This window comes from Tachypleus tridentatus, chromosome 2 (assembly GCF_004210375.1).
Source record: "Tachypleus tridentatus isolate NWPU-2018 chromosome 2, ASM421037v1, whole genome shotgun sequence".
Classification (NCBI taxonomy): Eukaryota; Metazoa; Arthropoda; class Merostomata; order Xiphosura; family Limulidae; genus Tachypleus; species Tachypleus tridentatus.
In genome coordinates, this window is record NC_134826.1 from 91,273,191 (window position 1) to 91,286,516 (window position 13,326).

General features: G+C 35.7%; 1 protein-coding gene across 7 annotated transcripts in view; it reads left to right on the top strand.

The window, feature by feature from the left end:
- LOC143244510 (uncharacterized) overlaps positions 1-13,326 on the top strand; it is a 102,081-nt gene that overhangs the window by 69,360 nt on the left and 19,395 nt on the right. For 6 of the 7 annotated variants that reach the window (XM_076489330.1, XM_076489333.1, XM_076489329.1 and 3 more), the window contains 2 exons: positions 10,102-10,255; positions 12,917-13,072. In XM_076489330.1, coding sequence (XP_076345445.1) covers positions 10,102-10,255; positions 12,917-13,072 — 310 coding nt within the window. The remainder of the gene's footprint in view (positions 1-10,101; positions 10,256-12,916; positions 13,073-13,326) is intronic. The other variant, XM_076489334.1, reaches the window with a different exon arrangement.

Genomic DNA, 13,326 nt, shown 5'->3' on the forward strand with positions numbered 1-13,326 from the left:
TCATCTCCATTGTTATACTAGCTTATCATGAAAGGGCATTGCTTTGTTGTTTTACTTAATTTTAGTACATACTGGAATGATCTAGATATTTTGATAATAGTTAGAAAAAACAACTTTTAGTCTCAAAATAATTTTTTAAAAATGTTTAATTTCACCCTACATTTCACCATTCCTGCTTCTTCAAGGATAGTACAAAAACTGTAACCAGGAGAGTAGAAATAGCTTGTTTATTGATAGCTTCATTTTTTAAAAATATTTTAAGCATATTTTCTGCTGTAGTGTTAAAATTTAAAATGGACTGCTTCTTACTTTATTCCATAAGAGAGTCATTGTCCTGGAGTGTGAAAGTACATATTCTATTTTGGGAAGCAAGTTTGTTTAACAACCAGTTTAACCATTTATTATAGGAAGAACTATGAGGAAGTACATGAATGATAGATACTTGTACCAACTATTATTGTGAAAGCAGATAGATGTATGAAGTGTTGTATAAAATGTATAACAGAAACATATTAAGAGAATAGTGGTTTTCAGTGTGTTACTGTGGATGACATATCTTGGTGACTGTAGATAAAAGATGCACAATACTGTAGTAACTATGTTACAGTGAGGAAAGATATATTCAAGTTTCTATCAGAGTTCTTTTAATACATAGATTTAAATCTGTTAATCATGTAGTTTAAATGAACAATCTTAACCCGTTGCCTTACCTTGTTAAGTCTATTTAAAAGTTGTTCCTAATACATTTGAATATATATAAATCATTATTTGAGCTTAATGTGTTACAATCACATATAAAATATTTTGTAGTATGTATTCTGAATTGTTCATTATTTGTAAATGAAAATTGCATAAATTGTCCAAGTTTTGAAAAACAAATATTAAGACAATGGGTTAATGATAAGGAAGATTATAGGGAGCTGTATGAAATAAAATCTTTATTAATTAACTGTTAATATTAATTTTCTATCAGAACAACCTACTTAACCTGCTAATGTGTATACTACTTAAACATACTTTTCTTACAATCTTACTTCTATGGGTTATAATTGATTATTTCATTAGTTTTATATCTTTAGTGTTAATGATATTTTTGGTCATAATTCCAAACTGATTAATCATTGACTACTCTAACTTTACTGAGAAATACGTGTTTGACTGAGGTTTATCAAGATTAGCAGGCCTGGTTGGTGCCAGGAAGATGCTGGATTACAAACAGTTGTGCACATTAGATTATCCTTTACTACATCTATGGATAACCAGCAGCTGTAATATGTGGTTGATCCTATCAGGATGAGGTCGAAGTGCAAATTTTCATTTGATGAAGCAACTGTCATGTATTATATCTCTAGAGAAGTGGTAGGTGTAATGTGTTGTCAATACCATCAGAGTGAAATGGCTGGAGCACAAACACTCAAGTGCAGATGAAACTGTCCTGTACTATGTCTATGTAGAAGCTATACTTTCATGTTTCAGGTGATAAAACAATTAAAGCAGACTATTCTATCATACAGTAATAATTTTATCAATTACTGTTATGTCTGTATTTACATCATGTTGATGGTTCTGTTTTGTATGAAGTGTATCACATGCTAATCTGTGATAAACTACCTGTATTATTCAGGTATTATGTGGTGGATGCTGGCATTTCACATCATATAAAACAGAGATTTAAAATAATAATATCACTTGTTTATCTTAAACACTGTCATTTCCACTCTAGCTCTTGCCCACAGTTGAGCTATATAGCTATAAAATACAGTTCTTATACCTTCAATTTTAAAAGTTTAGTTTGTGGTCATTATACACAACTTTGTAGCTAGAATTATAGACACATTTAATTTTACAGTGATGTTAACTTTTCATTCAACACTAAAACTGGTTGCAAAATGACTAACATTTTAAGTAAAATTTATAAATAAGAGATTATATGTTAATTTAATTATCAAAATTTATATCTTTTTTTTTTTTACTACCTCCCTATCACAATCTTGCTGAAACCAGTTTTTGGTTGACAGTAGGATATGACGATTTATATCATTGTATAGGACAAGGAAGTATGACTTCACATCAGCAGTTTTAGACCAGGTTAAATCTAAATAATTAACTGATATTAAAAGTAATGAATGGTGTACCAATATGATATCTTATGTTTGTTCACCTAATAATTTTTGTTCAATGCTGCCCTCTATATGCATACATTTGTTTTACTTGTCACTAGCTTTGAAACTCCCACCTAATCCATGTTTTTATGTGGTTTGAGCATGTGACAACCCTCTATCAATAGGAGAGCAACACACTATTCTGTCACAGTTGACTTTCTGTCTACTGTAGAACCCAATACTCTTCACTTATTAATTTGGTACACTGGAAGTCAGATGTATGCAAACATTTTGTATAAGTCAAACAGGGTTTTAATGAACATTCATTTTTGTGTTGATCAATCAGTTTTTGGTAGTAACTTTTTTTTTCCTGTTTGGGAAGCTCCCCACCTTTCATTTTCCCTTTGTATTCTTGTTCTAATCTAGATAGACTTGTATGTCTTGTTTGTGGTCTCAGATGTTATAATATCTGAATGGCCTGCTTCTGTGTTTCCCTTTCCCATTTATTTATCCTTTGGAACCCTTAATCTCAAGGAGACATTTCACTCATCACTCTCACAGGTTGACTTATTCATCCTTATTTCTGAAATCCTAGTGGTTTTTCCAGGTCTTATCTCATCAGATTTGCTTCTTTACCTTTTCTTTGGCTGCTCATATACATTGTTCCTTAGAAGAACTGATTCAGGTTATCATGTGGTCTTTACACAACACCTTCATTTCCTATTAGTCTCCATAATGTAACTATTTTTCCTTATCTTGATATTACATCACACCTATAGCCAAACTACACACAACAATTTAACAGTGACATGGTAAATTTCATTCTTTCTTTTCCTTTACAGGGTTACAACCCTCTTCTCTATTGTATTCTGCTTAGTGATGAGTGGTGCATGTCCATGTATACCTATTAGTGGGGAAAACACCATTCTACCATCTCCTGTAGGGCTGGTTCCCAGGAGAGCTGGTTTTGGAAAGAAGCTGGACTAGCTGACAGATCTGTATTTTATGGCCCTTCACACAATGCTGTTTGACTGGGGAACCCCCATTATACCATCTTCTGCAGGATGATCCCTGGTAGATTTGATGTGGAATGGCGCTAGACCAGTCAAAATATATTTTGTTGGCTGGGAACTGGACAAACTAGCATAACAAGACTACTGTGGAGATGGAATATTCCACAAAACTACTAGTCATTCAATTTGTGGTATACTGTGTCATAAGTATGCCTGTCCTGGAATGTACTGACTCATGAACTATCATGAGTAAAGCAGAAGGGGATTTCTGCTCATCTCTCTATTCCTTAGATGATATAAATAAGAAGCAGCCTGGTTTTCAACATAATGTTTTGAGGTCATCCATTGCACAGTCACTAGCATAGGAATCTTCTGGATTCTCCACCATGTTTTCCACCTTTCTACAAGTGAAGCATGGGAGTCCTTACCAGTTCCCAGTCACTGGGGTGGTGGACCATGGAGGTTTTCTCTTGAATGTACACTATCTCATTCAGTTGAGAGTAGGATTGTGGTGTTCTGTCAGTGTAGAAAGTGTCGAGCCCTTCTCCAACTGTGGTTTAGAAACACCTGATCCCACCTGATCAGAGGCTGAAGATGATCCATAAAAATGCAATTAATCCATCCAGCTAGAGAGCCTTCATCATACCAACTCCAAGAAGTTGTTTTTCAGGAGGTTTGGTGTTGGAAAAGAGCTGGGACCATCCAGCATAAGTCTTCACATATGCATTAGATTCTTGCTGGTTTCTCCACATAAGGAGTTTCTGCAGTGAGGCATATCTCCACTAGCAAAATGGAATTAGGATGTTGACCAATGTAATCATTTTAACATTTACATCATTGCATCCACCTGCCACCATCAAGGCAGGTTATCTTAATTGCAGTGTACTGTCATACATTCCAAACCTTCTCAGATGTTTCCAGGGTCAGCAGTTCAGTCACTCACAGACATCATGCCATGGGTCCTTGACATATGCTCATTGTGGTGGCAAGGATCACAATGCCTATGAGTGTGAAACAGACCCTCATTATATTAATTGCAATGGTTCTCACCCATTCTACTTTCGTTCTTGCCCTAAGTGGTTGGAAGAAAAAGAGTTGCAGCATTTGAAGATGATTCAAAACATTACTTACCCTGAGGCTTGAAAGTTACTGTCCACCACTTCATCTCTGACATATGCTGTTGCACTTCATTCCACTACTACAGTGGGAGTACAGACAGATCTTTCTGTGCCTCCAAAAGAATCATTCTCAAATCATATGAAAAGTCTTTTGACCTCTATGGATAAAAAAGTTGATGAATGAATGTCAACACCCATCTCTGTCCCTTACATTCATCCCCGTAAACCCCAAGATCTACTTCCTTTGGTTTTGGGTACAGCATTTCCTCAGGAACATCTTCTCCTACTCCAAGATGCAAAAGATTCATTCACATCCTGAGTCGCTGGAATTCTCTTCCAATAACACAGATCTGTCCAATTGACCCAGGGCAGGATCCATGTAGGTTAACAGACCTTCCTGGAATAAAGAAAAAAAGACTGGTTGAAAACAGAAGGACTTTCCACCCAATTCGCCTACACATAAATAAAAATGACCACTTTGAAACAATGGAACTGTCGAGATTTACATTCTAATCTGAATGGCATCAAAGCATTAATTGCTTCCTACCATCCTGTTTGTCTTTCCTTACAGGAAACATTTTTGAAATCTGCTGAAACAGTCACCTTTTGGGAGTTTTCTTTATACAGAAATGACAGGTTGTGTGATGGGCAAGTCCATAGAGGAGTGGCACTGTTGGTTGATCAGCATGAGCCCACCCTGTCTTTGCCACTCAAAACACCCTTGAAGGCCATAGCCATCTGTGTTTCCTTTGGCCGTACCATCACTATTCTCTTTACCTGTCTCCTGAAGAGACTTATGATCAACAAGACCTTGATGCTTTCTTTGAACAGTTGCCGTCTCCCTTTTAAATCCTAGGGGGCTTTAATGGACATAATCCCCTCTGGGGAGGTATTTATATTGATGAGAGGAGTCATTCTGTAGAGTGTATGCTCTCAGATCATAACCTATCTATTTTCAGTACTGGTTTTTATACATATTTTAATGCACCTTGTCAGTCCCTTACTGCTATTGATCTCTCAATTTGCTCCCTTTCATTATTCTACCACATTTCATGGAGTGTTAATAATAACCCATAAGGAAGAGATCATTTTCCTATAATTTTAAGAGAGACCGGCCATAGTCAATTCCACCTGACTCATGTGACCCGGTGGAAGTAGGATCAAGCCAACTGGCCTTCTTTCACTGCTCTTATGGAACTTGATCCTGCCATTGTCTATAAGCCAATAATAGATGACTGTGTTGCATCAATAACTGACTGTATTATACAGGTAGCTGCTCAATGTATTCCTAAAACCTCAACACATTTTCCACAGTATCCTCATCCATGGTGGAATCCTGCTTGCCACATGGCAAGGAAGGCTCTAAAATGGGCCTGGGATACTTTTCATAGGTATCCCACACTCTCGAACTGCATCACTTTCCAGCAGGCCTGTGCACAAGCTCGACGAGTAAGATGTCAAAGCGAGAAGGAATATTGGATTACATTCACAACCAACATATCTTCTACCACCAGTTCCAAAATCATATAGGACAATATTTGAAAGGCCAGTGGGCAATACAATTTTGTCCCCCCTCTCAATCTTGCTTTTTGATAGCCAGGAAGTAGCTGATACCTGGAGCATTGCCAATACTCAAGGTGAAAGCTTTTACCATGTATCTAGCACTTCTGTCTCATCCTCCACCTTCTTAGTCATCAACACATAAGCAGAATGATCACTACTTTCCTTTCAAGCTGATTGTATGTTAAACTATAATTGCCCCTTTACACTTGTGGAACTCAAAGTGGCCCTTCATCAGTCTGGCAGTACATCGGTCAGACCTGATGATGTACACTACAAGATGCTGCACCATCTATCTCCTGGTTGTTTGCTATTCTTATTGTTTTTAAGCAGACCTGGCAGGAGAATGTTTTTCCTGATGCCTAGGAAAGATTCCATGATTCCTTTAAACTACAATCCAATTGCTTTGACAAGCTCTCTCTGTATGACCTTAGAGAGGATGATTAATTCTTGTCTTGTTTGGTTCCTTGAATCAGCAACCTCCTCTTGCCCAGGTAGTGTGTGTTCTGATGACAGCACTCCACCATGGACCACTTGATTCAACTTGAAACGTCAATCAAAGAAGTTTTCTCAAAAGACAACATCTTGTATCAATATTCTTTAACCTTGAGAAGGCTTATGATACTACATGGAGGTATGGCATTTTGCGATACTTCTACTTATATGGTTTACGTGGTCATTTGCCCATTTTTATTAAAAATATTTAATAAACAGGCAATTCCAAGTTTGTTTAGGTTCAACACTTTCCTGTTCTTTTCAACAGGAACTTGGACTCCCTAAAGTCTGTGTTTTGAGTGTCACACTTCTCAGTATAAAGATTAATGCCATCACTGTTGCAAACGGGCTCTGTGCCAATGGTTTTCACGTCTCATGTCAGTCGTTGAACATGAGGTATATTGAGCGGCAGCTACAGACTGCCCTCAGTCGTTTACTGAAGTGGACCGCAGCAGACTGTTTTAACTTCTCTATCTCTAAAACCGTTTGCATACACTTTTGCCACCAATAGGGTATTCACCTCGATCCTGAACTCCATATTGGTGATGTTGTGATACCTGTGGTCCCTGAGACAAAGTTCTTGGGGCTTATCTTTGACCATAAGCTGACCAGTATACCAGAAATCAAGCAGCTATGAGTCAAATGTACAAGAGCACTGAACATCCTCTGTGTCCTCTCTTCCATCATTTGTGATGCAGATTGATTTTTTATGCTAAAGATATATTGTGCTCTTATTTAATCAAAACTAGACTATGGGTCACCGGTCCACATTCATCATCAGGGACTTTGGCTCTGCACTGGAGTTTTTGGCACTTCCCCAGTGCAGAACTATTACACAGAGTCTCATGAACCTCCTCTACACCTTTGCCATTTGCAACTGTCTTTACTATATGCTTCTAAACTTTGATCCTTACCCCAGCATCCCACCTGGGTTTGTGTTTTCCTTCCTTGGTGGGTCATGCTTTTTCAGAACAGATGATCTGTCATTGTTTTTTTTGGCCTTCCTATCCAGGCACAGTTGGATGAATTGGGTCTGTTCTTGGATAACATTGCTGTATCCACTGGGCAGCCCATCCCACCGTGGCTCATTACAGTCCCGAAATGTGACCTTTCTTTAAGTCTTCTAAGAAAGGCAGATATTCCTGATTGGAAGTACCATCTGTTATTTGCTGAATATCTTTCCACTCATCTTTCCTTTCCTATTTATATGGATGGTTTGAAATCAGGTGACTCTGTGGGCTCTGTCGTGGTTTGTTGTGATGTTCGGTGGTTGCACACAAAATCCCTTCTACAGTTTCTGTGTTCACTGCTGAACTGTATGCCATTTCATTTGCCCTTGATCACATAGAAGCTAAGCAGTACTCAAATTACACTATTTATACTGACTTGCTTTAGTGCTCTACTAGCCCTGGAATCACTTCACATTCGTTCTCACCGACATTCAAAACTGACTGGCCCATTTCTCTTTAACATCTACTTCTGTCCAGTTTTTCTCGATACCAGGCCACATTGTTATTCATGTAAATGAGCTCGCCGACACCACAGTTAAATCTGTCTGCTCTGGCACTATCACTGCCTATTCCTGTTTTTCACATGGACTATGGTCCTGTATTCAGGGCTCAGCTTCTTGCCAGTTGGCAATCAACTTTGAGTGAGCAACGTGAAAACAATCTCTTGTAAATAAAACTCTCTATTGGACTTTGACCATCTTGTTTTCATAAGGATTGGAAAGAGGAAGTTGTCCAAACTAGACTATGCATTGGTCACAGTTTTTTAACTCATTGTTTTCTTTTATCTGGGGCTGATGCACCAGTATGTTGTTTGTGTGACATTCATGTCAAAATAAGTCACATTTTACTGTCTTGCCATCATTACAACTCTGAACAATGACACCATCTTAAACATGTATTGTCCCAAGTTTTATCCATAACGTTAGACAGTGTCATTGGCAATGGTGACACTGTTAAACTTACAAATGTTTTTAGTTTTTTAAAGGCTATTAATCTTTTTAATGCTATTTAAGTTTTTACTTTATAAATTAGACCTTTTTTAATGTGATTTCCTTTTAATAATTAAAGTACAACTAATTTTATTTGAAATTAGAAAATGGCCTTGACATCAAATAACTCGAAACCAGGACTGGAAAGGCCAACTTCAGGTGACTAATGCTGATGTTCGAATTTACCCATTAGTCATCATGGAGAGTTATGATAATTAAAATTATGCTACAGAAAGTCTTTTACAAGTTGCATTACTGTAGTTTCTCTCTTAGTACTGTAAACTAGATATAAAAATTGGATTTAATGCTATTTACGTTTTTAATTAAAAAATAAAACTTTGTTTTGTTTTACCTTGCTTGCTTTTTACGAATTTTAATAATTTTATTTCAATTTTAAATTTTTATCAGATATTTGGTGCAGACAGCCTAGTTGCTTTGCACCATAAAACGCCAAACCAACCTACTGTTCCTGCAGGTCAGTTTTTGGGAGGTTTGGTGTTGGAAAGGAGTTGGACTAGCCAGTAGATATTCTAATTGGTTAGGGAACCCCACCCTACTCCTTTCTGCTGGTCACATACCAACAGATCTGGTCTTGGAAAGGAACTGGAGAAGCCACAGGAAATATTCTGAGTGTAGAATTAGATTTTACCACCATATTGGCCTTCCCTTTCTACTGTCGCTCATATGTCAGGTTCGTGTGTTACTGGTTTATTTTGTGGATCTGGACACATACCTTGACTAGAAAGACAGAATGAAACACTTTTCTTTCTGTTTCTTCATCTTTAGGCAAAAACGATAAAGAGCTTCCTCCTACCACACAACAGACAATAAATTCCGATTATTTCTGGTTTTATACTGAAGTTGATGCACTGAGTACAGTCTGACAATCCTTAGCCATTCTACATTATGGGGCATATTCATTTATTTATTACACTAATCGAATGGGGAATCATCATCTAACCATCTCCTGCAGGTTGGTTCCTGGAAAATGTTGTTGTGGAAAGGAGCTTGACCAACCAGTGTATCTACAATAATGGATGTGCTGTTTTCCACCCAATTTAGCAACTAATATTTTCACGTACTCCACAGATATTCTCTGGACTTTTTCTGAAAATTGCTCATCTCTGTAAATTTTGCACTGGTCCCTCCACCAAGTAAGTGTGAGAATCTAACTGTTTGTTAAGGGAGGCAGAATATCGTATTGGAAGTTAATATTTTCTCACACCTTTGGTGCTTCTTTTCTGCTTAATTTCAGAGTGAAGATTGGGTTCTACAGTAAAGAGTGTGTCGCTTTCCTATTGGTTTGTCATTTGCTTATTTGTGTGCTACAGTACAGCTGAAATTATGTTAAAATGAGGGGTAGGTGGAAGTTTCAAGGTTATGGACATTTAAAACAATTGACACATCTAGATAGCAGCATTGAATGAGGAAGTTATTATTTGAGAGGAAGTATTTTTCAGGAATTATATTTTCAGTGTAGGAAAATGTTAATTTAAGTGCTTTTAATAAATAATCTATACTACACAGAGGATAAGGGGTAATATTCTTACCACTTAATTGCTCAGTGAAGATATATTAAAACATTTTGTGATTACATTATTTCAACCAGTTGTCTTGTTCCTTCAGTTTAGTAAAGTGTTTAAGAATAAGAAAGTAACAAGAGTTATGATGTAAAAATGGCTGGTATGAGCAGAGAAAAGTCTATGTAGAGAAGCAAACAATGTTTTGACCTTCTTTGGTCATTGATATATATTTTTCTCTGCAAATGCGTGTTCTCATCATCATGGAAGAGTTATGATGTTTTATGTTTTAAGGATTACATCCCAGCTCCAGGTTACACTACTCAATACTACAGATCCAAGGAAGCTTGTCCTAGCTCATCAGAGTCACTTGTGTTTGGTTACTATGTGAAAGAAAAAAGTTACAGATTCACAGTGAAACAAGTTGCTTTACAACTACAAGGAAATGGTGAGATACCTTAACTTTAAAAGAAAGAAATAATATTTTTTTATGTTTAAAAACTGCTAATATACTAAGTAATAGTTTTAATGTTACATTTTCTTCTGTAATCTCCAAAACAGTTTTCCATTATTATATTTAGACTTGCAATTTTTTAACTTAATATTTTATTTTTCTACATAAACAAAGAAGTTTCTCAACACCTAAAAAACACTAAGTGTAGAGTTATATTATTGTAAGTTTAGTCCTTTAGCAACTTGTGGAATGATTTGTTGTTTTAGATTATAGTCATTGATAATTGTGGAGAATCATATTGAGCTTAGTTGCTTAGTGATTCATAGAATGACTTAATATTTTATATTATAGGTATTTATAATGGTACAGTTAGTTATTGTGAGTTTTGTTATGAAATGATTCGATATTATTATTTTATAGCAAGTAATGTTGGTATAAAGCTACATTTTATAAATTCTGAGAGAATGCCTTACCTCAAAATAGTTTGATTTCTATGTGCATCTTTACCAATTAGATTTTTATGTCACTAGCTTTGAGTTACCTCTTACCTCAAAAATACATGTTTAATGTGAACTGCACTAGTTCATAGTGTTATTGTCATGCAGTGATATCTTATGCTCGAATATTAGAGTATATGCTGATATTATGGTCCATGCAGACTTGTTTCTCAAACAGCTGCACAGTTGTACTAACATATCTCACCCTCTTCATTTCTTTGGCTCTTTCATCCTAGCTTACATCAATTCTTCATTTCTATTCCTCAATTCTCAATCATTGGAATCTTTTTTACCTGTTTTTTTTAAGTTCTGTTTTTTTCTTGTGACCAATTTCTCTGACATCTCTTTCTTACCACTCTCTGCATTACCTCTCATCATCTTATTTCTGGAAAGGTTCATTCTCTTTTTTTACCTCATTAGCCTATAGGAACAGGATGCTCTTCTAATTAATGTTCTTACCCCATTCTTATCTCTGTGATCTTTGATGAGCTCCTTTTCTTTACTGAGTGGATTTTGGGAGTGTATCTGGCTCACTTGGAGACCTGTGTTTAAACAGCTTAGCATCATTCTTCATTCTCTACTTTGGTTTCTCAACTTTATCAATCTTACTCTTCTGATCTTGCAGCTATACCTGCACAATCTACATCTTTTCTTTACATTCCAGCATCCTGATCTTCTTTTTCTCTTTCTATCTTCCCACTCCTTGACATCAAGATGTTCACGTTTTTTGTAAGTTGGCAACTACCCTGTAGTGTCTAGCTAAGTGGGAACCCATCTGTCTTTCTTTGCCAGCCTCTGGTTACTATTTCTGTCCAAAAGACGGGTTATTCAGGTTCTCATCCATGACCTATCTCTCTACTTCTCTGATCCTCCCCTTTCCCCTTTTTCAATTTAATTTTCTTTTTCCTCAAGTTCCATTTATTTTCAGTTTTCTGAGGAAGTGGTCTCAGATCTGTTGGCCAAGAATGTCATATAAAGTTTATAAACCCATATTAAGGGTTATTGCTCTCATTTCTTTTTGGTTGCCAAGAAGTCTGGCTGGAGACTAGAATCCAGTTATATTTCTTAACTGGTTCCTAGTCATTCCTGTCCATTGGTTCTTTTATTCTGTCTTTAGATGATTGAGACCAACATTATTGGATGCATTTTTGTACATTAAGATTATTCCATCATCCAGACGTTTTCTTCATTTTGTTCATCTGCATAAAGCCTTACAGTTTTGTTTATTTTGGTATTGTATCTGCTCATTAAGTCTTCAATTGGGTCATGAAGCTGTTGCTTTCCATGTTAATGAATTGAGGCTGTATTTTAGTTATTACATGGACAATATACTTTTCTTTGCCTTTTCTTAGAAGGACCCCTTTCCTCACACTACTTGGCTGGGCTGACTTTTCAAGCATTCCAAGACTTCTCATGCCTACTTAATATTTGGTGCATCTGGGCATGTTAATCAACTCTCCTCTCAGATGGGCTTAGCAAGTAATGGAATGTCTAGTCACCAAGATTTTACCTTCTCATTTACACTTTGTGTGAAAGGTTACTTCACTTTTGAGAACTCTTTCTTCCTCTGAACCTTACATTCCTTTAGATCAGGATGATGATTTACTCATAAATAATACCAAATACTTGTGTAACTTAGACACAAGGGTAACAATTATTATTTGATATACATGAAAAAGTATTTACTTTAAAGAATCTACAGAAAAAAAAGAAAACTTAGAATTTGCTAATGTTTAGTATCTATGAATAGGTTTTGATTACTTACAAATAATTCCCAATAGCTCATATTCTACTTATTCTCATCCATTATGTTAATAAACTTAAGTCTTTAAGATGTATAATTATTATAAGACATGTTTTTTTTTTAATTAGAAACATTTAAGTTCATATATGTTTGAGATGATTTGTGTGCACCGTTTGAACCATAGTGAATCCAACACTTGAATGTATTATAGCAAACAGTAGTGGTATAATTTTGTTTTAAGTTTTGTTGTTTAGTAAGTTAGGGAAAAATTTCTTTTATATTGTAGCCAACAATTTTGGTGTGGTTATATATTGTAAGTTTTGTATATATATATCAGTGAGTTGTGATCTGATGTCTTATATTATAACAAATATGGTGGTTTAAAGTTATTTATTGCAATTGTTTATAATGTAGTTAGTGATGAAGATGAGAACGTCAGAAAGTTTATTCAGAAGAAATTAATCCATAAACATGGAGTTAAGGTTCCAGATCTGCCTTATGAAAGGTTTCTTAACTACAACAATGAATTTGGAATAATGATACTAATAGAACAAGCACATGGACTTCCTGGTAACTTTTTTGCACATCTTTGAAAATACAAATATATAAGGATTACCAAAGAAGTGTCTAAAACTGCAAACTGTGGAAGTATTCAATATCCATATAATTTCTATGTTAAGGGTATTTGAATAGAAAAACTAAAGCTTGGTAATACTTAATTTCTAGTATCAACAATAACATCCAAAGTTTTATTATATAGATTTTCAAAGTGTGTAGAAGCTTATTAAATACACAATAAACTGGTAAACTTCCTATAGTTATTA